At 40.0% G+C, this 27,533-nt stretch overlaps 1 protein-coding gene across 2 annotated transcripts in view; it reads right to left on the bottom strand.

Annotated features, from left to right (window-relative positions):
* Window positions 1–27,533, bottom strand: part of CFAP47 (cilia and flagella associated protein 47) — an 816,247-nt gene that overhangs the window by 209,418 nt on the left and 579,296 nt on the right. For both annotated transcript variants that reach the window (XM_077296700.1, XM_077296701.1), the window contains exons 53-55: window positions 8,061–8,236; window positions 5,285–5,392; window positions 4,358–4,469 (exon numbers count right to left, since the gene is read on the bottom strand). In XM_077296700.1, the coding sequence (XP_077152815.1) occupies window positions 4,358–4,469; window positions 5,285–5,392; window positions 8,061–8,236 (396 nt within the window). The remainder of the gene's footprint in view (window positions 1–4,357; window positions 4,470–5,284; window positions 5,393–8,060; window positions 8,237–27,533) is intronic.

The raw sequence follows: 27,533 nt of genomic DNA on the forward strand, positions 1-27,533 counted from the left end.
TTGTGATTGGTCGCGTCGCCCATGTGACCGCGACGCGACCAATCACAAGCCGGAACGTAATTTTAAATTCCTGAATGCCTAGAATTAGGCATTGAGGACCTGAAAATTACGTCACGGCTTGCTGTGATTGGTCACGTCGCGGCCACATGGGCGGCACGCGACTAATCACAAGCCGTGACGTCACGGAAGGAAGTAAAAGCGCGCATTTTAAGCAAAGAACGCTACCGGTTCCCTCGGTGAGGTCCAGGCTGCGTCGGAGAGGTGAGTATAGCAATATTTTTTATTTTAATTCTTTATTTTACACATTGATATGGATCCCAGGGCCTGAAGGAGAGTTTCCTCTCCTTCAGACCCTGGGAACCATCAGGATACCGTCCAATACTTGAGTCCCATTGACTTGTATTGGTATCGGGTATCGGTATCGGATTAGATCCGATACTTTGCCGGTATCGGCCGATACTTTCCGATACCGATACTTTCAAGTATCGGACGGTATCGCTCAACACTACTTACCATGACAAGCTAAATAGAAAGTCCACACTGTACCCATTGAGGTTTAGCTCAAAATTTAAAATAGGGTCTGGTTTGAGTTTGAGGTCAGAATTAACTTCTACAGTCTAGTTTGGGGCACGAGTTTATGAAGAATTCTGGTAATAGAACTGAATTAATGTAGAGCTCTAGTCTGGGTCTAATTTTTAGGGGCTTGGTCTGGGTTCAGCATTATTTTAGACTTGTATGGGGACTAAATATTTACAAACTTCCCATAGAGAAATAATACATTACTTCCACTAATCACTAATGTATTAAGACTTAACCTTAATTATCTTTTAAAAAACTGTACATTATTAAAGCCTATAATGTATACCCACACCAGAAAGAAAAAAAAAACATTTGACAGCATTATTTCCCTTTATATTTATGAGTTTTTAGTTAAAATCCAATTGCAGACTTCTGCGATTCAGAATGATATATTCAATATATTTATATTACAGTATATTTGATTTATCTAAAGTTGTATATTCAACATTATCAGATATATAGCCAATTGGCTTTATTCAGATTTATTTATTTTACCTGGGGCTATATAGGTAATAATAAACAGCCTGATAGTCTCTATATCTTAGGATAGAGCCTAATACCAAATAGGACTTCTTTTTTTTTTAAAAAAAGGGTGGCCCTGTTTCAAGCATTATTAGGGAACAATCTCAGCAACATATAAAATAACAAACTACGATTTAACTCACTCTCCCCATTTTCATCCAAAAAAGTAAAGAAAGAAAAAAGTGGAAGAAAAATATACTGAAAGATAAAATCTTACTTTATTGAGACTTCATATACAATGGACAAAGAACAGAGCAGAGGTAAGTTGTTTGATGCGTTTTGACCACTCTACAGATTTAGTTGTAACATACATGCATTAAAAACACTTCCTTTTAAAACTAGAACCCAAACTATGTTAATGATATCTAAACACCAATCATGAAAGTTAGTAAAACAAGAAAAACAATTAACAGTAATAAAAATACATAAGGTCCTTAGAGTTCCTAGAGTAATGCATGCCCGTAGGTTGTCTTGGGTTCGCTTTATGATCCACAGTGCTTCTTTATTCAATAGTACAAAGTGTTTGGATGCACCAGCATTATGTTAACAAATATATCGTGTTCAGAAATGGGTGCATCGTAAGAAAACTTAAGTCACTTATTTATGAACATATTGCAGATATTTCCATAGGTAAATTTACTTCAGCTGCAGCCAAACACTTTATACAAACACACCAGGGCAATTTAGACTTGCCACTTTTTTGGAACAGGAAAGGTGAATAAGTCTAGATGGGGCAGTAAATGGAAGAAGTTACTATTGAATAAAGAAGCGCTGTGGATCCTAATAATGAACACAAGATTATCTACAGGCATGAATTACTTTAGTGACATTATGTATGGTTCATTTATTCATTTTTGGTACTTATATTGTTTTTCATATTTTTACATTTGGTATTTTGGTGCTATGATGTCATCAACATAGGTGTGGTTTCTGGTTTTAAAATATATATTTTTTAATGCATGTATGTTACAAATAAAACCGCTGAGTGGTCGAAAAGTATCAAAGACCTTACCACCACTCTACACGTTGACCATTCTATTTAAAGCCTCAATAAAGTAAGCTTCTATTTTTAAATATATTTTTCTGCCACTTTTTTTTATCTCTTTACTTTGTTTTAATATAATTTTTAATTGGAGCTAGCGATGAGATTGTGGTCACTGACAAATTTACAAAAGATTGGCATTATTTTGTAGCAAGTCTCCTAACTTTCTTTGTTTTGCAATGCCATTTCATCACTGCTCCTTTCCTGGTTTATCAGATACAGTGGTGAGGTGCGAGGTGAGCAAATCTGGCAAATGCCAGAAGGGCCTGTCTGGTTGTGGGTCACCTTGTCTGCTTCGTTGTTAAAAGAATCTATGTTCTCAAGACACCCATACTGTTAAGAGTTGTGACGGAGGTATCATTAGAAATATCGGTCTTGTAGTAAATCTTGCTTTCCTCCATGGAGGATAATATTATTAATATATCCCATCTGGTGCTTGGGGATGAAGACAGCATGGGCCTGTCTGATTTCAAATGCAAGGACTGAATTTCAGTCCCAGTCCATACCTGGTGGTGATGTCACATCTGCAGCACTGCAACCAATAAAGGAGCTCAGTGGCTCTAGTTCTCTACATCAGTCGAGCCATTGAGCTCAAGAAGTGGCTGCAAGGTTGCCGACATAATGTGATCACAGCAACTGATAAGCACAGAGTGAAGCAGCGGAAAAGAGACCTGAGGAGTCATTAGCATTCCTTTTTTGTCCCCAATATAGTTTACTATTGCTTTAGAGAGCTAAGGAGGTATGGCGCAATGTTGTAAATAAATAGCTCTTTACTGATCCACCAAAAAGTTCCTTGTTCATTTTTGTATAGTTTTGGTCAGGAGACTGCATTCATTTGGGGGGTCTGATTTGGCATTAGCATTAATTTAGAGGTGTGATCTGGAGTGGTCAGGGGTCTACATTTAGAGGTTTAACCTAAGTTCGGTTACAGAAGCTGGGGATCAAAAATGTTTAAACAACAAACTTTGCTGTCATCAAGACAAGTTGTCAAAAAGGACTGGGCTAGATATAGAATGAAAAAAAAAAGAACATTTACTGGAGGTGACCATATCACCTGTAAGTCACAAGATTTATAAAATGTATATAAAAAGTCTCTATGCAGTCAAGGCCTATTTGAAAACTGTATGATACCATTACTCTACACAATCTGAAACGGTCAAAGATGTTTGGCCACTGTCAGCATTTAGGAGCACAACTCTTCGACAAGGCATAAAGTATGTAAACATCCAGTTGTTAATGCTAGCCCGGAAAACTGGTATGGACTATAGACAAGACAGCATGGTATTAAAGGGAACCTGTCACCCCCAAAATCGAAGGTGAGCTAAGCCCACCAGAATCAGGGGCTTATCTACAGCATTCTGGAATGTTGTAGATAAACCCCCGATGTATCCTGAAAGATGAGAAAAAGAGATTAGATTATACTCACCCAGGGGCGGTCCCGGTCCGGTTCCGATAGGCGTTGCGGTCCAGTTCGGGGTCTCCCATCTTCTTACAAAGACGTCCTCTTCTTGTATTCACGCTGCAGCTCCGGCACAGGTGTACTTTGTCTGCCCTGTTGAGGGCAGAGCAAAGTACTGCAGTGCACAGGCGCCGGGCTTTTCTGACCTTTCCCGGCGCCTGCACACTGCAGTACTTTGCTCTGCCCTCAACCGCCCCTGGGTGAGTATAATCTAAACTCTTTTTCTCATCTTTCAGGATACATCGGGGGCTTATCTATAGCATTACAGAATTATGTAGATAAGCCCCTGAGGCTGGTGGGCTTAGCTCACCTTCGATTTTGGGGGTTACAGGTACCCTTTAATGTTTATGGCGGAGTCAGTAGAAATTGCTGTTAATCAAATTAAAATTTAGCTGACCGCTGTATATGGTCAGCATCACAACTGACACCTACAAAAAGGGACATTATGCTTTTTATTCCCTAGTCTGTAGTCTTGTAAGACTAACCTTTTTTATTGTTATTTTCATTTTTTGTTGTTACTGGAAATTATTTAATTTAATTTATTTTGCTGCCATGCTCACTGTTCACATTTAGTATTCTGTTTGTGCACATACTAAATACTATTTCTTATGATAAGAGCAGCAAACAAGGGGAGCAGATGACTGCCAGTAATAACTTGTGTAGCAGGGTGTTTGAGTAGGTCAATACAAGAAGAGTAGGTCAATACAAGAACATGATTCTGTCAAAACCTCACTCTAGGCCAAAATATTACTTACTGGCTTACTGTTGTCCAGTTCCACTAAGAAATGTTCAGGATTACTGTTAACGGCATGTAACTCAAATGTTTTAAGTGTAGGGTTCACAAGAGGGAGAAAAATACGTGTCCATCTGCAGGGTAGAAAACATTAAGAGTTCACACGTAGCTCAACTAAATGCTCCTGTATGGAAATACACAAGACTACTTAATGGTACAAAGTGTAATATTAATTATCAGGCTAGTTTCAAGCAATGGAAATCTGCTCCATTGGTTGGAACTAGTGTTGAGCATTCCGATACCGTAAGTATCGGGTATCGGCCGATACTTGCGGTATCGGAATTCCGATACCGAGATCCGATACTTTTGTGGTATCGGGAATCAGAATCGGAAGTTCCCAGTGTATGGTTCCCAGGGTCTGAAGGAGAGGAAACTCTCCTTCAGGCCCTGGGATCCATATTACTGTGTAAAATAAAGAATTAAAATAAAAAATATTGATATACTCACCTCTCCGGAGGCCCCTGGACATCACCGCTGGTAACCGGCAGCCTTCTTTGCTTAAAATGAGCGCGTTCAGCACCTTCCATGATGTCACGGCTTCTGATTGGTCGCGTGCCGCTCATGTGACTGCCACGCGACCAATCACAAGCCGCGACGTCATCCCTCAGGTCCTAAATTCCCTTCTAGGAATTTAGGACCTGAGGGATGACGTCACGGCTTCTGATTGGTCGCGTGGCGGTCACATGAGCGGCACGCGACCAATCAGAAGCCGTGACATCATGGAAGGTACTGAACGCGCTCATTTTAAGCAAAGAAGGCTGCCGCTTCACAGCGGTAAGGTCCAGGCTGCGTCGGAGAGGTGAGTATATCAATATTTTTTATTTTAATTCTTTATTAAATAATAAAATTAAACTACAGTATTTAAACTAGTATGAAACATGTTACTTACTTCCCAAGTTCACAGAATACTTCAGGAATTTTTACAGAGTCTGGCTTCTCTGATGTCAGCACCAACTTGTACCAGAATTCTCCAAGTGCATCACATTGAAAAATAACACTGGAAAAATAAAAATGTGAATTTACAATTACACGTTCTAAGAATAAATTAGTCCCTAATGTGCTGAAGATGAACTCAACAACCTCAGTGATTTATATCTCATACACCAGTGGTACACAACCTTTTCTGGTTCAAGGGCCACATTGTCATGTCAAATGACTTTAAAAGTACCCAGTAAAACCTGAAGGGGTATTATACTACTTTTCGAGAGTTTTATAGCTTATCAAAAGTATTTTCCTTACAAGTTGAAATGACGCAGGTTCCACTACCAGGACTCCCAACTAATCTGGAAAATGGTAGTGCTCTTCTATCCCAATCAGTACTCGACAGAGGAGAAGATTCTGCATACATGTCCCTCTTCTTCATTGAAGTGAGCTCTGCACACATAGGCAGCCACCCCTCTACCCTAACTACCATATGTCTGTCTGGAGGGCAAAACAGGGGTCAAGCAACCTAAGTCTCTTGATGTAAGGGAACTCAAATCTGGTTACAAAATGCTCTATTCATACTTTGCTCTCCTTGCTCCAAAGCAGTTTGCGTTTGCTATTCTTCTTCCCTTTGATATGGAAAACACTGTATACAAAAATATAAACTTGATTCCAGCTCACCCAGTTGCTCTATGCTCATCCACCTGGGGCTCAGTTACCGGCCTCCCCCCTGGCCGCACATCAAGGAAAATAGAAAAAATTGGAGTCTGGCTCAACAGGACTGGATTTTCCTTTTCTTTTTCAAAAGAAAATATGGTGCATACGAAAGAAAAATTTACATGGTCAACATGACCCAGTTGACGCATTTCATAAGTCATGAGTGAGACTGCCTAGTGCAGTTGAAATGCGTCGACTGGGTCATATCGACCATGTAATTTTTTCTTTTGTATGCACCATATTTTCTTTTGAAAAAGAAAAGGAAAATCCAGTTCTGTTGAGCCAGACTCCAATTATTTCTTTTTTACTGTATACAGAAGACTGAGGGCCACACAAAATGGCATGGCGGGCCACAGGTTGTGCACCTGTGCCATACACCTTCTGTTTGATAGAAATGCCTGTTGCTTACTGTAGGTAGTAACATATAAAGGGACTGTCAGCACAGAATGATTGTTCAAACTAAGTCCCACCGCTCGATGCTTCATGGCGGGGCCAATCATTTATATACTCCTTCACTTCTGCTTACTGTCCCTTTATCTTCACCAAACCCCTTATTTGATTGACAGCTCTGGCTTCATAGAACCAGAGAAGGTTGGAGATAGATGGAAAACAAGCAGTTGGGAAGCTGTATATAAATGATTGGCCGCTGTGAGGCACTGAGTGCCTGTACTATCTTTGAACAGTCATTGGGGACACCAATGATAATGTGTGCAAACTAACTGTAAAATTTGCAGAATATGTTAACGCTATATAAAAATAAAGATTATTATTATTATTATTCTGTGCTGACAGAGTCCCTTTAAAGGGTTGTTCCAAAATCAGATATTACATTACTCTGTGGGATCAGGCAAATATGTTCAGTTATGCTTCTATATCTAGATCTTGCTGTTATATACTTCTTATGATGCTTCCTGATGTTTTTCTGATCCTCTCTCAGGGTGACCATGTAATTAACTAAAGGTCCTAGTGCCCTGATTGTAATGAGCGGACCGCACAATAGCCCAAATCATTCGACTGAGCTAATGAGCTTGTGTGACCATCCGGAACTGGACTTAATAGGTGGAATTTCTCAGAGGGGGCTCATAAAATACCACGGGGTGCCATAACAATTATATTTTATTAAACAAGGTATGCTCAATTCAGAAAGGAAAACATATTATTGTGATATAGATTTTGGAAAGTGCATGTAGTAATGAATAGCAAAATAATTAAAATATTATTATCTTAATTGAGTTATGATAGAGCACAATGGAATGCGCCAATTCCAAATTTAGTTATGGCCATCTTGTTGTATGTCAGAAACTGGTGATACCTGTTAGCGACTGACAATGATAGACGTAGGATTTTCCTAGTAACAGAAAGTTCCTTTAGCATTGCAAGTGGAAAGCTCAACACAATCTACAACTATCTGCTACTTTGGTCTTTTTTTTGCAGTATTACCAGGTAGAACATTTTATTTCCAGGCACCTCCCACCTCAAATCAATTAAGTGTATCACAGATTTAGTCATTGTAAAAGACAGCAGCCTATCCTGAGTAGCTTCTACATGAAAGCAGGAACGTACTCACTCTTGGCCAGACCCCTAGGCTTTCAGGTATTTTACCCCACTACAGCTGACAGCCTGACCGTGGTATGGTAGGTACTAGATCACAGTACATAGCCTTATAAAGAATATTTTGGCTGGTCAGGTCAGTGGACACGTTTCCCATACGCAGTCATGATCACAACTAGAATCTATTGCTTACGGAACTGTAAGGTTGGCAGCAAAATAAGAATATACATATAAGTATTTGGTGCTGAGTGAAAAGCACCTTTAATCATTGGGGCCCTAGGGTGCAGGTAACAGTGACTCAGTAAAAGAAAAATAAAATATGGTCCCCAAGTGGCTGCAGAGCCCTAAGGCTTCATTCTAATCAGCCTTATAAACAATATGGCCCTGAAAGTGGGAGTAGGTCTCGCTGAGCCTGGAGTCCTTTATATACAGTAAATGGGTAACACGTATTGTAGTTTTATATTTCCACTTACCTCCCATTAGAAATCCCTGTTTTAGTTGGGGAAAACTTTGCTACAAAGGAGAAGGTCTCCCTCGGCTGCAGTAGGAAAACCTCATCCGCAGAGATTCCATCACCAGTTACTATCACATGGAACTGTAGAATATCCATTGATGGATTAGTAATTGGTATATTTATCCCAACTGTTTTCTGGAAAGAGAAAAATAACGTAACAAACATTATTTATAACAACAAAATGATTATTCCATGACAATTTATCACCATATTTTCTAGCAACCATCAATAAAGATTCAAGAGATCCTTCACAATAAGCCAATAGTAAAGCTGGTATTATATCACTAATGTATGTCATTATATGTCATTTATCCAACCTCTAACAACACTTTATTGGTAGTAAATAGACCACAATTTACGCTCATTGAGCTGACAGAACCCTATCAGCTTTCTAGTAAGTGTCTGCAGAGAATCATATAATCAGTTTTCTGCCTTCTATTAATAAGAAAATATCTTATCGGTCTTCACAAAAATGTGTATTATAAATGTGCATAAAACCTCCAAAAATGACTTACGGAAAAACCACAGAGAACAAAAGCATAAAGATAGCATGTATAAAATTGTGAGGAGAGTCATATGTTATTGATGTTTACAATGAATTAATATGTAGTTTCAAATTACAATTAATACATGTAGGAAAGGTATGGTGTCGTGAGAAGAGGTGTGAGAAATGTTTAAAGGAAATCTGTTACCAACTATTAATATAGGCATACAGGTTATAGACAGACTGCCGGAAAAAATGATACCTGAATGACTTCTATCAGATGCCTTGTTGTTGAGAAATAATCTTTTATCACTTTAAGTAAATGACCTCTTCCAAGCTGTGGGGAGGATGATGCTGGAAGATAACGCTGCTTTCATACTTTATTATCCTATGCATCACCCCCCCATATCATCACTCTCTCCCTGTGACATCCTGTGCATTTCATCTCCTCTTGAGTGTTCCACCCTCCTATGGGCATAGGCTTCATAGTCCTTCTGCAGCGGTGCCAGTGAGTCACTGATACTTGTGTAGTGCAAGGTTTGTGTGCCTCAGAGAACACTGGAAGCGGAAGTACCAGTGACTCATCGGCACCTGCACAATGGGAATGTGAATTCTATGCCCACATAAGGGCAGAACACTGAAGAGGAACGCCGGGAGATGGAAGGCGCAGGCACAAGATTTCCAGATGAGTACCCGATGTCACAGGAACAGAGTGACTCCGTGGGAGGTGTTACATAGGATAATGAAGTGCAGAGTTATCTTCCAGTCAGTGTCCTCCCCATAGCCTGGAAGAGGTCATTTACATAAAGTGATAAAAGACCATTTCTAAACAACAAGGCATCTGATATGACTTTTTATTAGCAGTCTATAACCTGTATGCTCGTATTAATAGGTTAGATAGGTGAGATGTGGTGACAGATTCCCTTTAAAGTGTTCATCACATTTATTTACATTTATTCCTTTGTTTAAATGTTGAACCCCATTTACCGATCTTACAGATTGGTCGGACTCCAAGTCCAGGTTAAAAACTGTTGAAAAAACCTGTTCAGAACTGCTTAGCTCAGGAGACTAAAGATGTTTCCGAGTGGGTCTCTCAGAACCCAACCTGAACCAATCTACACAATGACTAACAAGGCTAGAACACATTAAAAAATAGGTAAACTTTAGTTATAGCAAATTCTTTGGTATTAATTGTGGTTTTGAGTTTAAACACTGGTAGTAATTCTCTGTGTTAAACCCCTTTGTATGGTTTGGAAGAGGACCATACAACATTAATCAAGAAGTTCAAGAGAGAGTGAATACCGATGAACAATTCTCCATATGAAAGTTAGCATGAGTTGGGATACTCCATGTATTATGCACAAAAAAAGTATACTTTGTGTACTTATATCAAAATTTACAGAAATACTTAATGCATCTTGAATATGCCCTCTTTCTATTACTTTTAGCACAGCCTCTCATAATTGGCAAATATTTAACAATTTCTGGATAAGTAACCAAATCAACATTACAGTGCAATACAGTCGACCGTTAACTGATTTTAATTTATTGGTGTCAGGATAATGAATTTCTGAAGAGGAGATTTAACACCTCGGAAATATTTGTCCTTTTGTACAAGTATAGTTTTTTATTACATTTTTTCCAATTCATTACAAGTTCATTTCTTATGCACTTGACACTTCAATGAAAAAGGCATTTAATTGCACATTACTCTCAAGAGGAAACATTGCTTCATGATTTGGAGTATATGGCTATAGTTTTAAATAATAAGCCAAAGCTTGTGCTTCTAGATCTTAGTGTAGTGAATATGTTTTGACATTTTCTGCACAATTAGGAAAATTTGCATTTTTGATGATTTATTACAGAACAACTACAGTGTTGGTCAATCTAAAAGGTTAATAATAATAAACCTATACCTGAATATTTAATGCCCCAACTAATCCCATATATAATGCATATAGGCCAAGGAAGAGATCCCACAAATGTATTAAAACCAATAATTTTATTAATTACTATTAAAAGGAATTACATAAAAAAGCAAAATGCCGTTATAGGGGATGCTGAGCACAATACCAGGGAAAGAAGATACCATAAGGATAATGCAATAAAGATATACCAAGGTAATTACTATAGTGCTGACTTATGATTTGTAGAAAATAAAATATATCAGTAATATTGCTGCTCCGTTGTTTAATTATGCTAGGTACATACTTAACCCCTTCATGACCTTGGGATTTTCCGTTTTTCCGTGTTCGTTTTTCACTCCCCTCCTTCCCAAAGCCATAACTTTTTATTTTTCTGTCAATATGGCCATGTGAGGGATTATTTTTTGCGGGACAAGTTGAAATTTTGAAAGACATCATTGGTTTTACCATGACGTGTACTAGAAAATGGGAAAAAAATTCCAAGTGCGGTGAAATTGCAAAAAAAGTGCAATCCCATGCGTGTTTTTTATTTGGCTTTTTTGCTAGGTTCACTAAATGCTAAAACTAACCTGCCAACATGATTCTCCAGGTCAGTACGAGTTCATAGACACCTAACATGTCTAGGTTATTTTTTATCTAAGTGGTGAAAAAAAATTCCAAACTTTGCTAAACAAAAAAAAAATTGCGCCATATTCCGATACCCGTAGCGTCTCCATTTTTCGTGATCTGGGGTCGGATGAGGGCTTATTTTTTGCATGCCGAGCTGGCGTTTTTAGTGATACCATTTTGGTGCAGATACGTTTTTTTGATCGCCCGTTATTGCATTTTAATGCAATGTCGCAGAGACCAAAAAAAACTAATTTTGGCGTTTCAAATTTTTTTCTCGCTACGCCATTTAGCGATCCGGTTAATCTTTTTTTATTGATAGATCGGGCGATTCTGAATGCGGCGATACCAAATACGTGTAGGTTTGATTTTATTTTTATTGTTTTATTTTGAATGAGGCGAAAGGGCGGTGATTTAAACTTTAATATTTTTTTATTTATTTCATATTTTTTTAAACTTTTGTTTTTTACTTTTGCCATGCTTCAATAGCCTCCACGGGAAGCTAGATGATGACATAGCCTGATCGGCTCTCCTACATAGCAGCGATCATCAGATCGCTCCTATGTAGCTTAATTACAGGCTTGCTATGAGCGCCGACCACAGGGTGGTGCTCACAGCAAACTGGCATCAGTAACCATAGAGGTCTCAAGGTCCTCTATGGTTACTATCCTGACGCATCGCTGACCCCCAATCATGTGACGGGGGTCAGCGATGCGCGCATTTCCGGCGTTTGACAGCGGCATTTAACTACTTAGTAGCGGCGGGTGGATCGCACTTCCACTCGCCGCTATTGCGCACACATGTCAGCTGTTCAAAATGGCTGACATGTCGCGGCCTTGATGTGGGCTCACCGCCGGAGACCACATCAAAGCCTCTTAACAAACTTTGTTTAGGCTGCAGAACCTGAACAGTAACAACCTTGCAAAATTTGGGGTCCGTGAATAGACACTAGTTGTAATTTTCCCATCACTACAAGAGGGCCATGTCATGTCATTATTCTTTCATATGTAAGGCATTTACTGGAATACTTTGATGCATGTGATGGAGAATTGTCCTGCATACAAATCCTGCAGACTTTTTCCTGTACCACTGATGAACATGACTTCCAAAGCTGGCAGAAGGTGTGGGACTTGATATTGAGTGCATTCTCAACCCAAAAAGGACCAACTAGCTAACCTAGAGATGAGCGAATATGTTCGGCTCCTTCGGAGCCTGTTTGTTGGGCTCTCCAAGCATGTCTTGTGACTGTCACACAGCCGCAGCACATGCAGCTGCAGCACCGGACAGCTGATCAGCAGCATCGATCCATGTATCCGGGTTCCCTCTGCAGCTTATTCGGTGAACGCTATACAGGTCCTTCTCAAAAAATTAGCATATAGTGTTAAATGTCATTATTTACCATAATGTAATGATTACAATTAAACTTTCATATATTATAGATTCATTATCCACCAACTGAAATTTGTCAGGTCTTTTATTGTTTTAATACTGATGATTTTGGCATACAACTCCTGATAACCCAAAAAACCTGTCTCAATAAATTAGCATATCAAGAAAAGGTTCTCTAAACGACCTATTACCCTAATCTTCTGAATCAACTAATTAACTCTAAACACATGCAAAAGATACCTGAGGCTTTTAAAAACTCCCTGCCTGGTTCATTACTCAAAACCCCCATCATGGGTAAGACTAGCGACCTGACAGATGTCAAGAAGGCCATCATTGACACCCTCAAGCAAGAGGGTAAGACCCAGAAAGAAATTTCTCAACAAATAGGCTGTTCCCAGAGTGCTGTATCAAGGCACCTCAATGGTAAGTCTGTTGGAAGGAAACAATGTGGCAGAAAACGCTGTACAACGAGAAGAGGTGACCGGACCCTGAGGAAGACTGTGGAGAAGGACCGATTCCAGACCTTGGGGAATCTGAGGAAGCAGTGGATTGAGTCTGGTGTGGAAACATCCAGAGCCACCGTGCACAGGCGTGTGCAGGAAATGGGCTACAGGTGCCGCATTCCCCAGGTAAAGCCACTTTTGAACCATAAACAGCGGCAGAAGCGCCTGACCTGGGCTACAGAGAAGCAGCACTGGACTGTTGCTAAGTGGTCCCAAATACTTTTTTCTGATGAAAGCAAATTTTGCATGTCATTCGGAAATCAAGGTGCCAGAGTCTGGAGGAAGACTGGGGAGAAGGAAATGCCAAAATGCCTGAAGTCCAGTGTCAAGTACCCACAGTCAGTGATGGTGTGGGGTGCCATGTCAGCTGCTGGTGTTGGTCCACTGTGTTTCATCAAGGGCAGGGTCAATGCAGCTAGCTATCAGGAGATTTTGGAGCACTTCATGCTTCCATCGGCTGAAATGCTTTATGGAGATGAAGATTTCATTTTTCAGCATGACCTGGCACCTGCTCACAGTGCCAAAACCACTGGTAAATGGTTTACTGACCATGGTATTACTGTGCTCAATTGGCCTGCCAACTCTCCTGACCTGAACCCCATAGAGAATCTGTGGGATATTGTGAAGAGAAAGTTGAGAGACGCAAGACCCAACACTCTGGATGAGCTTAAGGCCGCTATTGAAGCATCCTGGGCCTCCATAACATCTCAGCAGTGTCACAGGCTGATTGCCTCCATGCCACGCCGCATTGAAGCAGTCATTTCTGCCAAAGGATTCCCGACCAAGTATTGAGTGCATAACTGAACATTATTATTTGATGGTTTTTTTGTTTGGTATTAAAAAACACTTTTATTTGATTGGTCGGGTGAAATATGCTAATTTATTGAGACAGGTTTTTTGGGCTATCAGGAGTTGTATGCCAAAATCATCAGTATTAAAACAATAAAAGACCTGACAAATTTCAGTTGGTGGATAATGAATCTATAATATATGAAAGTTTAATTGTAATCATTACATTATGGTAAATAATGACATTTAACACTATATGCTAATTTTTTGAGAAGGACCTGTAGCTTGCTGAATAAAGATGGAGCCGAGCATATTCGCTCATCTCTAGCCTTGACCTTTAAATGTATATGTCTTGTTTGGTGGTGGTCGGGTTTCCTCAGCTTGGCTATGTCTCTGAGCACTGAACACCATGTACTTTTGGGCACTCCAGAGAGGTTACAGTTGTGGAATATAACAGCAGTTGAGGATAATGGGTTCCCGGGCAATTCACATTTGATTCTTCTCAAATCATTTGCAGTGTAGGGCATTGTGGAGTGAGATTAGATGACACAACTTCCTTCTCTACCCACTGCTTGGTACTAACCACATCATGCTGTACATTCCTGTCCAGTACTTCGATATGGAAGGTGACTATGAGTATAACAGGAGCCACTCTCTGTTACATTGGTGAGGTGGTGTTGCAACATCATTCTTGCTCAACAGCCACCACTCAATTGGTGAGTGTGGGCCACAGTGTCCTCTATTATATAAACAATTAGGTGTCAAGTCTGTTATGGACCTTGTGGTTAGGTGCACCAGGAATGACCTGACAGTTAAACACGGAATCGGGACGAGCTCTGGGGAAATGGGAACTCTGCTGACCGCAAACCCTACTTCTATCAACACAACTAGAAATAGCCGTGGAGCGTGCCTGACTCTGCCTAGATGCCTCTTCACAGCCTAAGAGCTAACTACCCCTAAAGAAAGGAAACAAAGCCTCACTTGCCTCAGAGAAATTTCCCCAAAGGTAAAAGCAGCCCCCCACAAGTATTGACTGTGAGTTAAGAGGAAATCACAAACACAGGATGAAATAGGTTTTAGCAAAGAGAGGCCAGTCTAACTAAACAGATAGAGGATAGAAAAGGGATCTTAGCGGTCAACACAAAACACTACAAAAACCACGCAGAGTGTGCAAAAAATACCCCTGCACCGACTCATGGTGCGGTGGTGCCACTCTGCACCCCCAGAGCTTCCAGCTAGCCAGGCAGTTTCATGATAGCAAGCTGGACTAGAACTTAGCAAGAAAAACCATATGTAACAAATGAACCAGCAGGAACTTAGCTGTAGCTGGAGTAGACAGGTCCTCAGAAAGATCCAGGAGAGATCTGAACCAGTACTAGAACATTGACAGCTGGCATGGAGTAACGATCTGAGTGGAGTTAAATAGAGAATCCAGCCTAGCCCATAACGAGGGCAGCTGGGGAAGGAATCTCAGAACCAGCAGCTCCACTCACAGCCACCAGAGGGAGTCCACAGACAGAACTCACCGAAGTACCATTCATGACCACAGGAGGGAGCTCGAGAACGGAATTCACAACACAAGTCTCTCTTTATTAGCCCATATACAGCTCTAGCAAAAATTAAGAGACCACTGCAAAATGTTCAGTTTGTCTGATTTTTCTCTTTATAGGTATATTTTTGAGTAAATGTAAATTGTTCTTTTATTCTGTAAACTTCTGACAACATGTCTCCGAATTTCCAAGCAATAAATTTTGTATTTTTTTCTGACAAAGAAAAATGGTCAAAATAAAAAAAAACTGTGCTTTCAGACCTCAAATAACGCAAAGAAAACAAGTTCATAATCATTTAGAAACAACAATACCAATGTTTTAGCTCAGGAAGAGTTCAGAAATCAATATTTTATGGAATATCCATGATTTTTAACCACAGCTTTCATGCGTCTTTGCATGCTTTCCACCAGTCTTTCACACTGCTTCTGGTGCAAAAATTTAAGCAGTTATTCCTTGTTTGACGGCTTGTGACTATCCATCATCCTTTTGATTACATTCCAGAGGTTTTAATGGGGTTCAGGTCTGGAGATTGGGCTGCCCATGACAGGGTTTTGATGTGGTGGTCTCTTAATTTTTGCCAAAGCTGTATATTTGACTTAGCAAGTCATGTAGTCATACAACCAAATGGAGGCATTTTGCTTAACTATATATTAGCCGATTTCATTTTGGATGAACGTGTATTATCTTCGACAGATGGGTTCACCTTAACATATTGCAGATTTCATGAAAAAGATTCCAATTTCTCCTATCACAATTTCAATACAATATTGCTACATGCTAGCTAAATGGAAGACTTTTATTGCTGAGTAGTGATGCCAGTAGAGTGACACATGACTGAAGAGGCCACTGATTGGCTGCAGCAGTCACCTACTGGCAGCTTATAAACGAGCCTATTTAAATTTCAGCAACTCCAATAAAATTCTAAGATGATATATCTAATATTGTGATAAACCATACTCTTCATTACCTGTGCACACTATGGGCCAATACATCAAAGCTTTTAAGCCAGAACAGTGTCATAAAAGTTTTGAAAAGTTGCAAAATGTTTGCGTAATGGAAAAATGAGCCAATATGTTGTGACTTTTGGCATTTTTAAGCCGGTTTAACTTTAGCTATGCCAAAATAGGCAGCGTTAGGGCGAAGCCGGTTGGGAAATGGTGGTGTTTACAACTGTTCATCAAAAATTCCAGTGCATTAGATGCCAGAAATGCTACTCCAGTGCATGGAGTCACATGGTACTTAGAAGAAATGCCAAATTATTAAATGGCGTGCACCTCTTAATGAATTCTGAGCCTTTTACTTCAAGACCGGCGGAGCACAGCTGTGTGCTACACCTGTTTTGATGGATTGGCCCCTATATGTTATGTGTGATTTTACACCGCACTGTAGGTAACCTATCTGATTTATCTCACTGCAGGCTTAGGTTCATTATTCAGTTGGCAATTATAATATCCAAAATCATTCTCTGAATAAATATGTACATTTTATTAAACTTGTCTAAATGCTACTGTTCTCCTAAATCTTGCATAGTATTCATTTATTTTTGCTAAATCACCTTTCTAATCATGAGATTTCACCCTTCTTCCTTATTTAGAAAGATTTTTCAGTCAGCTAGGTGTGGTCTTCAGGAAGATACCCATAGATAAGAGTTGATGATCATGCACCCTTGGCTAAGAAGACTCGATTTGTATACAGGGAAGGAATGATCATATATTGGGAATTGAGAGGCATAGGAACAAAATGAACACTGCACCAAATTTAGGGGAACAGTAGCATGTGGGGTAGGCTACTTTCACACTAGTCCGTCGGTACGGGCCATTGCAAACAGTCGGCCCGACGTACAGTGTATTAAGTAGCACAACGGGGGCAGCGGATGCAGTTTTTCAACACATCCGCTGCCCCACTGTAATGTCCGGGGAGGAGGGGGCGGAGTTCCGGCCAAGCATGGGTGGTCGGAAATGGCGGACACGACGCACAAAAAAAGTTACATGTAACCTTTTTTTGTGCCGACGGTCCGCCAAAACACAACGTGTGGCCATATGTTGCAATGCAATGTAAGTCTATGGGTAAAAACGCATCCTGCAGACAACTTTGCAGGATGCGTTTTTTCTCCTAAATGACGCATTGCGATGTATTCCAAACGACACTAGTGTGAAAGTAGCCGTAGGTAAAAAAAATCCACATTTATGGAATGGAAGGTCATCTTAAAGCAATGAGGGTACTACAATGGACTGGGATGAAATACTCTAGCCTGTTTGATGTATATTTCCTTCAGTTTAAGTTCTCAGGGAACAATATAAGATATAAGGTCCAGCCATGAATGCTAATTAAGACATGGATAATACCTTCTTGAATACACAGTCCTTTTACAGCTGAACCAAAAGTGCCTCTAATTGCCAGGGTAAAAAAAAAATCAATAATGCAAATGTTGTATTTAGGTATTTAGTTAATGCTTCTGAGTATTATTAGTAAAACTTTTCCAAAGAACACCTGTTTAGTTTGCTGTACAAACTTTTCACAGTCAGCGTGTCGTGTGTGAGCAGTCTCCGGAGTGATTTTGTAAGACAAAAGTGGAAAGTCATCAGGAAGAAGAGAGCCTTCCATCTACACATACAGCTGCTACATTTAAATCTACATACAGACCATGATAAATGCAATTTATATCAAAATGTGTATGATCACAATCAATAAATGAAGTGGAAAGGATTATTTTACACAATTCCATGGACACTAAACTCTTATTTTAGCACTATAGAACCATATGAAGTATCAAAATCCAGTATATGGTGCGTTACAGAAAGCCATGGACACAGCATATTAGTACTTCATTTAACTTGGATGGTTATATTAAATTACGTGCAAGAAAAACATACATATCAGCCTTAATGAAATGCATCAATCAAATGATTATCTGCTAAATATAGATAATGTTACATTGGGATGGGACACAATGGGCTGTATTCACAGGAGCAGAAAAATCTTGCATCATGTAGTTTGTTTGTCTGTATGTGACAAATGCTTTTACAGTATATGGAAACTAGTCATGTACGGCAAACTGTAATGTTGATAGATTTGTGTTGACTGTATCAGCAGTAAGCCTGTTACCTGTCAAGTCTGAAAAAACAAATCATTAGTTTTGGATTGGCATGCAGACTTCATCCCTTTTCCCTGACTCTTTCGGGACTGGTTATGAAATGGCAATCATATCACTGAAGGTTCATGATTCATGAATAAAATGATTTCTTAAAACACGTGGGAACGTCTGCATAGCATGATTTCTAAATGTAACTATCATCGGTACTCAGAGGCCATTGGGGTCAGTCATTACGCTCTTTCCTTTACAGATATTTTTATCCCTATTGTGTTTCTTATTCTAAAGCAATTATTATTTTATCACATAGTTAAAACACATCATGTGGCTTTCCTCCTAAGGATTTTATGCAGGGTCACATAATGATATGGATTAGGGCCTCATCATAGAAAGACAAGCAGAAACCTGCACTTTGGGAACTGAAAGCCCCCTCAACCCTATCCCTATTGGGCATGGGGCAAGTTCAGACAGTTTATCCCTTTTTAAGAGGATGCAAAATGAATGACAACCTGTCTGTTTTTGATGGAAATAAAATGGAGATGAGTGTATAAATGTATCATCTCTGGATTCTTCTCTTTCCCCTGCCAGTGAGGTATAGTTTTACCCCCTTAGACCTCATTCAGACGTCCATTTTTCTCACGGACCAGAAAAACAGACCAATTATTTTGATCACAGTTTGATTAGTGTGGTCCGAGCGTTATCCGTTTTTCTTGTATGTGGAGAAAATATAAAGTTTCTCTACCTTCTTCTACATGACAGTTGATGAGTGCAGTCTGATTTTTTTTATGGACGCATAGACTTGCATTGCCAATCTTGAGCCAACCATTGGATCAAAATCGGACATGTCTTTGCAATTTTCCACTCTGTCAATGAAAAATCTCAGACATGCGAATGGCTCCATAGACTATCACAGGTACGAGTGCTATCTGTGAAAACCACTGATGGCACTCGTATGCAAAAAATGGATGTCTGAATGAGGAATGATGCTGAGCAATCAGTGTTGTTAAGACTATGGAGTGAAGACTATTAGTGAAAATCAGTTGTCAGCTCATCCATGGAAGATCAAATAGGAGAAGGACTTTACAGTGCTGTAAGAAAATATGCTCCAGAATTGCTATTGCATAGGAAATATAAGTATTTTCTAAAACACTCATGTCAGTAAAGTAAACAGGTCTGTACTGCTTTACCATAGTTGTCATATAGATGCATCTAATTATTGGCATGTAAGATCTAGCATGTGATAACCCTATGTTTGCCTCATGGTGGCATCTAAGGAGCATCATGTCATGAATAGGGGTGAAACTTAGAAAGAATCACATAGACTTTGTCCTGTTGATTCAAAAAGAAAATAAAAAGATTTGCTCCCAACAGAAAAAATGTTGTCCACTAAGTTATAAATGATGAAAAAGCGAGAAAAAAAATGGTATACTCACCTAATAATCCAAAGCCTCTCCTTTTCTAGCTTTGCCTATATTCCCTGTGGGTCTTTCATAGGTTTATTAATTTATTTATTTTTAATTTATGCAATGCTGTGTAAAACCAAAGAAATGTACAACCCTTTAAGGAGTCAATGTTTTAAAGATGGCAGGGAAGAATTTGTCTTCACAGAAGCAATTTATTTTGCCTCATGGACAATGTTACACGACTATCACCTTCAGGCCCGGTTCACAGTCCGTATACAGACCGCAATACTTACACTGACCGCGAGTCTCTCAACCCAAAATTACAGCTTCATAGATAAATATGAGGCTGTAAGTTAGGATCAGGAGACCTGTGATGAATCTGAGCATTCCAGTCGATTTATGGACCCAGAAATACTGCTATTTGGACCGGCCATAACCTGACATTCTTTCCATTATTTCCCCTTTTCTATATTTGGGGTGTTATCCTGCAGCATCCATGCCAAGACTGGAAGAATGAATCTTAGTCCTACAACGTCCTCTATTAACCTGGCTTTAACAGATAATTCATACAGCATTTAAAAGAAAACTATACAATTTTCAATATTCATCTATTACACATGTTAAAAAGCTACTAGTTTACAGTATTTTCTCTTCTATTCATACAGTGCTTTACTGTTAATTTCTCCAGTCCAGATAAACAATATACTGAGGAAAAACACACAGAGCAGCTGCCTCTGATATTTTAATAATCTTGACATTATACATGGCTTGCCAGAAGGCTACAGGGTTTTATAACAGAAAAGCCACTTCAAGAAGATCACAGAATACTTCCATCATTTTGCTTCTTACATCCCTTGGCTGGAAATGTAAAATGTCTCCATGAATTCGGAGCAACGGTCTGATACACTTTGGCATTCTAGGATTCAGGATCAAGGGAAGGTAAAAAAACGAAGAGAAAATAAACACAAAAAAAACAATGTAGGAGTAACATAGATAGCTGACAAGCTTCTCACACCACCGCAGTCCTCCACTTGATGAATTGTGGATATACAGATGTGGTTTACAAAACATTTCAGTGTGAATAACAGCACAATTCAACAGGAAAATAAATGATTTTAAAAATAAATACATATGTAACATTCAGTACAGACCAAAAGTTTGGACACACCATCTCACTTTAATATTTTTCTTTAATATTTTTCTGTATTTTCATGACTATGAAAATTGTACATTCACACTGAAGGCATCAAAACTGTGAATTAACACGTGGAATCATATACTTAACAAAAAAGTGTGAAAAAACTGAAATTATGTCTTATATTCTAGGTTCTTCAAAGTAGCCACCTTTTGCTTTGATGACTGCTTTGCACACTCTTGGCATTCTCTTGATGAGCTTCAAGAGGTAGTCACCAGAAGTGGTCTTCCAACAATCTTGAAGGAGTTCCCAGAGATGATTAGCACTTGTTGGCCCTTTTGCCTTCACTCTGCGGTCCAGCTCACCCCAAACCATCTCGATTGGGTTCAGGTCTGGTGACTGTGGAGGCCAGGTCATCTGGCGTAGCACCCCATCACTCTCCTTCTTGGTCAAATAGCCCTTACACAGCCTGAAGGTGTGTTTGGGATCATTGTCCTGTTGAAAAATAAATGATGGTCTAACTAAACGAAAACCGGATGGTGTGGTAGCCATGCTGGTTCAGTATGGCTTCAATTTTGAATAAATCCCCAACAGTGTCACCTGAAAAGCACCCCCACACCATCACACCTCCTCCTCCATGCTTCACGGTGGGAACCAGGCATGTAGAGTCCATCAGTTCACCTTTTCTGCGTCGCACAAAGACACAGTGGTTGGAACTAAAGATCTCAAATTTGGACTCATCAGACCAAAGCAGAGATGGTTTGGGGTGAGCTGGACCGCAGAGTGAAGGCAAAAGGGCCAACAAGTGCTAAGCATCTCTGGGAACTCCTTCAAGATTGTTGGAAGACCATACCCGGGGACTACCTCTTGAAGCTCATCAAGAGAATGCCAAGAGTGTGCAAAGCAGTCATCAAAGCAAAAGGTGGCTACTTTGAAGAACCTAGAATACAAGACATAATTTCAGTTGTTTCACACTTTTTGTTAAAATAATTTCACAAGTGTTAATTCATAGTTTTGATGCCTTCAGTGTGAATGTACAATTTTCATAGTCATGAAAATACAGAAAAATCTTTAAATGGGAAGGTGTGTCCAAACTTTTGGTTTGTACTGTATATATATATATGTATATATATATATATATATATATATATATATATATATATATATATATATATATATATATATATATATATAGATATACACAATATATATATATATATATATATATATATATATATATATATATATATATACACACTATATATACAGTATATATATAGTGACAAAGTCTGACAAAGTCAATGTAGAAATGAGGTTCTTAGCTTCAGTAATATAAACCTAGGAAAATCATCCAGCACAGTAAGTGGGGAGAGGGGTTAATCAGCCATGTTTCATGCTAGAATGATTCAACAGCTGTAGAGTGGGAGGAGTCCAGAGGATAAATACCCAGCTTTCTAGAGCATTTAAGTGGGTGGGTCCGGAGATGTGCTTTTGTCTAAAGGAAAGCTGGATGTATGGTGATTACAGGTCTCCTAGATTGAATATCCTTTTCTAAAGGACACGGAAGCTGGAATCTAAACCAGGTGGGCTAACCAGCACTATTGTATGGACTTGATAATTTAGGCCATGAGGATTGCAAAAACAGGCAGACTTTAAGTAGAAATGATTCCTGTGTCTACTGCTTTAAGTATCTGAGTGAGCTGATCTACCACAGTTGGTGGAGAATGCAGGCAAAATTCCCAGGAAGCACATGTGACAGCTGTGAACAAACTGCATGTCCTGGGTGAAGGCAGCTATAGGGATGCAACAGCGGTCAGACAAAATGGAGGACCTGATCAAGAATCTGGTGCAAAGCCATCAACTGCAGCAGCAACAGCTCCAGCAGCAGCAGCACCTGGAGAAGCAGCAACAGCACAAACAACAGCTCCAGCAACAACTACGACAACAGCAGCAGAAGACTGCTGCTTCGTGGCAAGGCAGCAGCTCCTACTCCAATGTCAGCTGATTTCTCTGTCCGGAAGGTGGTGAGGAGAGCGTTGCAGAAAATAACCCCCGGTAACGACATAGAGGCCTTTGTAACCATTTCTTAAAGTTTAGCCGATAGGGAGAAACTCCTGCCAGAGCAGTGGGTGAAAATCCCAATGCCATACTTAATGGGGGAGCCATAAAAGGCCTACTATGATTTGGCCTGACAGGATTCCAAAAAATAAGAAAAATTGAAAACAAATCTGGCATGCTACTGATTTGTAATTGCGCCTCAGGTCAAAATTTGTCAACCAGCCCCTGCATGATCCCATGCAATAATGTCTGTATACTCTCTTTAGCCTCCTCCAGGAGATGTACAATCAAACCATGTGCCTGCTTGGCTGGACACAGCCATTACACATTACATAGAAGGGGTACATTTATAAAATGATCTCACCCCAGGAACATTTTTTTTAATACAACCAATTGGAGAACTTATCATTATTCTAACATTTATTGATTGAAAAGTAATTTGCTTGTGAAACAACCCCCTTTAATTATGTACTTTTTATATATCTTTTATTGATTGTCCTGTGTTTTTCCCAGTTTTTCCCAGATCCCTCATGGATTTCAGAGCACGAGATTGCACATAGCGTGCACAAATAATTGACGCTTTCCAAGACAGCACAGATGGGGGTGCAGACGGGCACAATAGGGACTTGCAAGAGAATATCAATTTAAGGATTTACTCAGGAGGAGGACAAGCATATGGTGGAACCAAGCGTTCCTGGATAAGCACATGCAAAAGGGCCATATTCCTTGAGGGCTTCAAGACGAGACCTTTAAAAATAAGTGGGAGGAATTGACGAACAGCTGTTCAAAGGGGTTTATGGAACTGCTTAAGGCAATTAATCAAAACTCCTTGGAATCTTTAGAAACAAAAATTGAAATTTTACAAACTACTAAACAGAAAGACTTGACTGGTGATGCTCTTAAATAGTTTAATGAGGAGACTGATGCAGAGCTACAGAAGTTGGCCAATGAAATCCAAGCCACTAAATCTAAAAAAATTAAAAGAGATGTCCAGGACAAATCATTCAGAGTTATTAGCTTGCGTAACCCCAATGATCGCTCTAGCCAGCAGTATAGAAACTTCTCCCACTCCGGGTCAAGATCTGCCTCTACTAAATCTAACATATCTTGTGATGAGGATCCACTAACTTGGACGTCTCAACATCGGGGCAATCCTCCTTTGATTCTTCTGTCAAGATTGTTACCAGGCAATTTAAAAAAAACAATGTCTGCCCTAGTGGTGCTCATGGAGGACTTCAGGTACTGAACTTTTCAACTCATGTTCTCACTGATGTACAATTGGAGGTTTTGGGTAGGGTCTGACCTTCTCCCCCACTAATTCCTTTATTTTTCAGCTCTGAAGGATCTGCACTTTTTTCTCGCAAGCTTGTGTTGACAAAATTACATAGCAAAAATCAATCCCATGAATCTATGAGTGACACTGAGAGGGAGGCACTACGTAATTTAGAGGATCTCCTTGGTGAACAAACCGTTTCACACCGAGGTAAGTTTCTATCCTCCATTCTGCCCAGATTAATGAAGTTCCCCCTTGTCCCTTAGTCCAGTCATTGAAATTTTTACCAGACTTGTGTCTGAGGACTTTAAAAAACTTTCCACGAGATGCAGGTTTGATAATATAACATTGAAATGTCAGGCTATAATGGAATTACAGTTGTTTTCGGACGTTGTGTTCAAGTCAGTAGACAAGGGGGCAACATCATCATCTGGCCGAATGTTAAATATGAACACGAAGCTTATTGCCAATTGAGGGATCTCAATATATATGTCAAACTACCATACAATCCAGTGTCCTCCTTCTCACTTGAACTCCAACAGATCCTTATCAGAGCCTATGAGGAGAGTGTTATGTTTTGGAGGGTTTAACGGTCAGCTCCGCAAAAAATCCTACCTTTTACCTCTTGCTTAAAGTCCACAAGGACACCCTTAACCTCCTGCGATGTCTGATTGCGTCAGGGATTGAGGGACTCAGTGATTCTATTTGCAGATTTATTGACTTTTATCTCAAACCCCTTGATGAAATGTTACTATCATATGTCCGTGACACGACGGACATCCTGGTGTGGGTTGATGGCGTCCTTGTGGACAAAGAACCTTTTTTTATCACTACAGATAAAAACCTTGTACACCTGTATCGACCACTCACTTGGTCTGGATGTGATCTGTTATGATCCAGTGACTTTGGAGCCGCATAAACTTTCTCTGGAGTAGGTGGAAACTGTACTGACCGCAAAACCTGAACTAACACCGCAACTAGAAGTAGCCGTGGGGTGTGCCTAACAAACCCTAGACACCTCGACACAGCCGGAGGACTAAATACCCCTATAGATGGAAATAGGAATACTACCTTGCCTCAGAGCAGAACCCCAAAGGATAGGCAGCCCCCCATGAATATTGACTGTGAGTAGGAGAGGAAAGACACACGCAGGCAGAAAACAGGATTCAGCAAAAGAGGCCACTCTAGCTAAATAGGGAAAGATACGACAGAATACTAAGTGGTCAGTATTAAAACCCTTCCAAAAATATCCACAGCAGATAATACAAAAAGTTCCACAATCTAACTAAAGACATGGAATGTATATCTGCCACTCCAGAGAATCCAACAAGACTGAGAAAATACTGACACAATCTAAGCTGGACAAAAAAAACACTGAATAGCACAGAATTATTAAGCACACAGCATGTGTGCCACAGAAACAAAACCAGACACTTATCTTTGCTGATTTGGCAGAAGGCAGAAGGAACCAAACCAGGACCAAAACCTCCCAACAACCATGGACAACTGGCAAGGACTAATGAATCCTGCACGCCTAAATACCCCAATCAGAACTGCAATCAGCAGATACACCTGACCAGGACTGCAACTCAGAGACAACTGCATTACCACCTACAACCACCGGAGGGAGCCCAAAAGCAGAATTCACAACAGTGATCCACCTCTTCTTGGGGACCTCTGACCTGGACGACCCTTTGTGTGAACTTATCCTTGAGCTGACACACTTTGTCCCTACCCACTTTTTTGTCAGCAAGGACAACTTCTGTTTTCAAAAGCGTGGCATGGTCATGGCACACAGCCATAAGCTAATCTCTTCCTAGGTGCCTGGAGAGATTCCTCTTTGGTGATGATGGGTGCTCCAAGATATACGTTAGTCTTTTAGAGAACTAAGGGTACGGGTGGGCGAGCATGTGTGGGACATTTGCGCAGGCAAGGCAGTGGCTGACCACTGATATGAAAACTATCCCCTGCCATTTTAAAGAATACCATAATTGTGACGCGAAGTCACTTATGGTGAGGGGTATTGATATTATCCATATGGGGATCAAAGGCGGTAATAAGAAACTTCTTGCCCAAAGAGAAGCCAAATGGATTGTCACCTTGGATACCATGGACCCCAAGGGCTTAAATGAGTCCCTGAGCTTCGCCTCCTTTCTATAAAGATCAATAAATCTTTTTTACTTTTGCATATGGTCCATTGTTCTTTTGTGCCTATCTTTAAACCCTCTATTCCGGATGCCTAATATTTGTTTTTATGTATTTTTTCTTATTGCTTTTTGTTTCGCACACTATCAGAGCCATTTGTGACCCATGGTGTTGACAGGTGACCTTCTGCCTTACCCTCTCATCTTTTACCATCTGTAGCAACTCCTCCTCATAAGCATCTACTATATGTGCGTGCCAATATATAATATTAATGTTATGTTGTTTTATATGTTGTAACATATTGACTGCATTGCTGTTTCCCCTGGTTTTGTGCCATACTAATGTGCCAGCTTGTATTTCTGGTTCAGCTCCCCCTAGGGATTGTTGTTGCTTACTTTCTGTCTTCGCGGCCGTGCGCACTGATGCCCGCCATGTCCTGAACTTTCCTGATGTCTGTATGCCTCCTACACACACCCAGGGACTTTCATCTCCCTGTGCGTACGCAGAGATATTTGACTTCTTGTGCTCTAGATGCCAGGATCTGCCGGATGCATTGCGCATGCGCCACTTCCATTGGTCTATTCTGACCATGGGACAAGGCATGTGATCAATCACGATGGCTACATTAAGGTCCTTGCTATGCACTCTCACCGCATCCCCTTGAGAAAATGGTCTGGAAACATGCGAAAGGCGCATTGGGGTCATTTGCCATCCAGCTCAGGGACTGTGCCTTCTCCCTCTGGTAAGCTCGGCCCCTGTTATATATTTGTTACTCCACTGAGATCTTGTATTCTCATGTATTTTCCAATGTTTAGGACAGCTCCAGGGCATACTCTGTGTTATACTCTCTTTGTTAAACTATTTGAGCATATGTGCTATAGCTGCATACCTAATATTTATTGCACATGGCCCTGTTGTATCTGTTGTTGTGTCTGCCTTTGTAATTTGTCATCTCATTTGACAGTTATTTTATAAGAATACTTCAATAAACTGTATATATTTTTGACTATAAAGAATTGATTCTCCTATTTTCTTCCATTTTTTCTTATGTCATTTGGAGTTAAACTTTTTCCTTTTGGGG

The sequence above is a fragment of the Ranitomeya variabilis genome, chromosome 3 (assembly GCF_051348905.1).
Source record: "Ranitomeya variabilis isolate aRanVar5 chromosome 3, aRanVar5.hap1, whole genome shotgun sequence".
Classification (NCBI taxonomy): Eukaryota; Metazoa; Chordata; class Amphibia; order Anura; family Dendrobatidae; genus Ranitomeya; species Ranitomeya variabilis.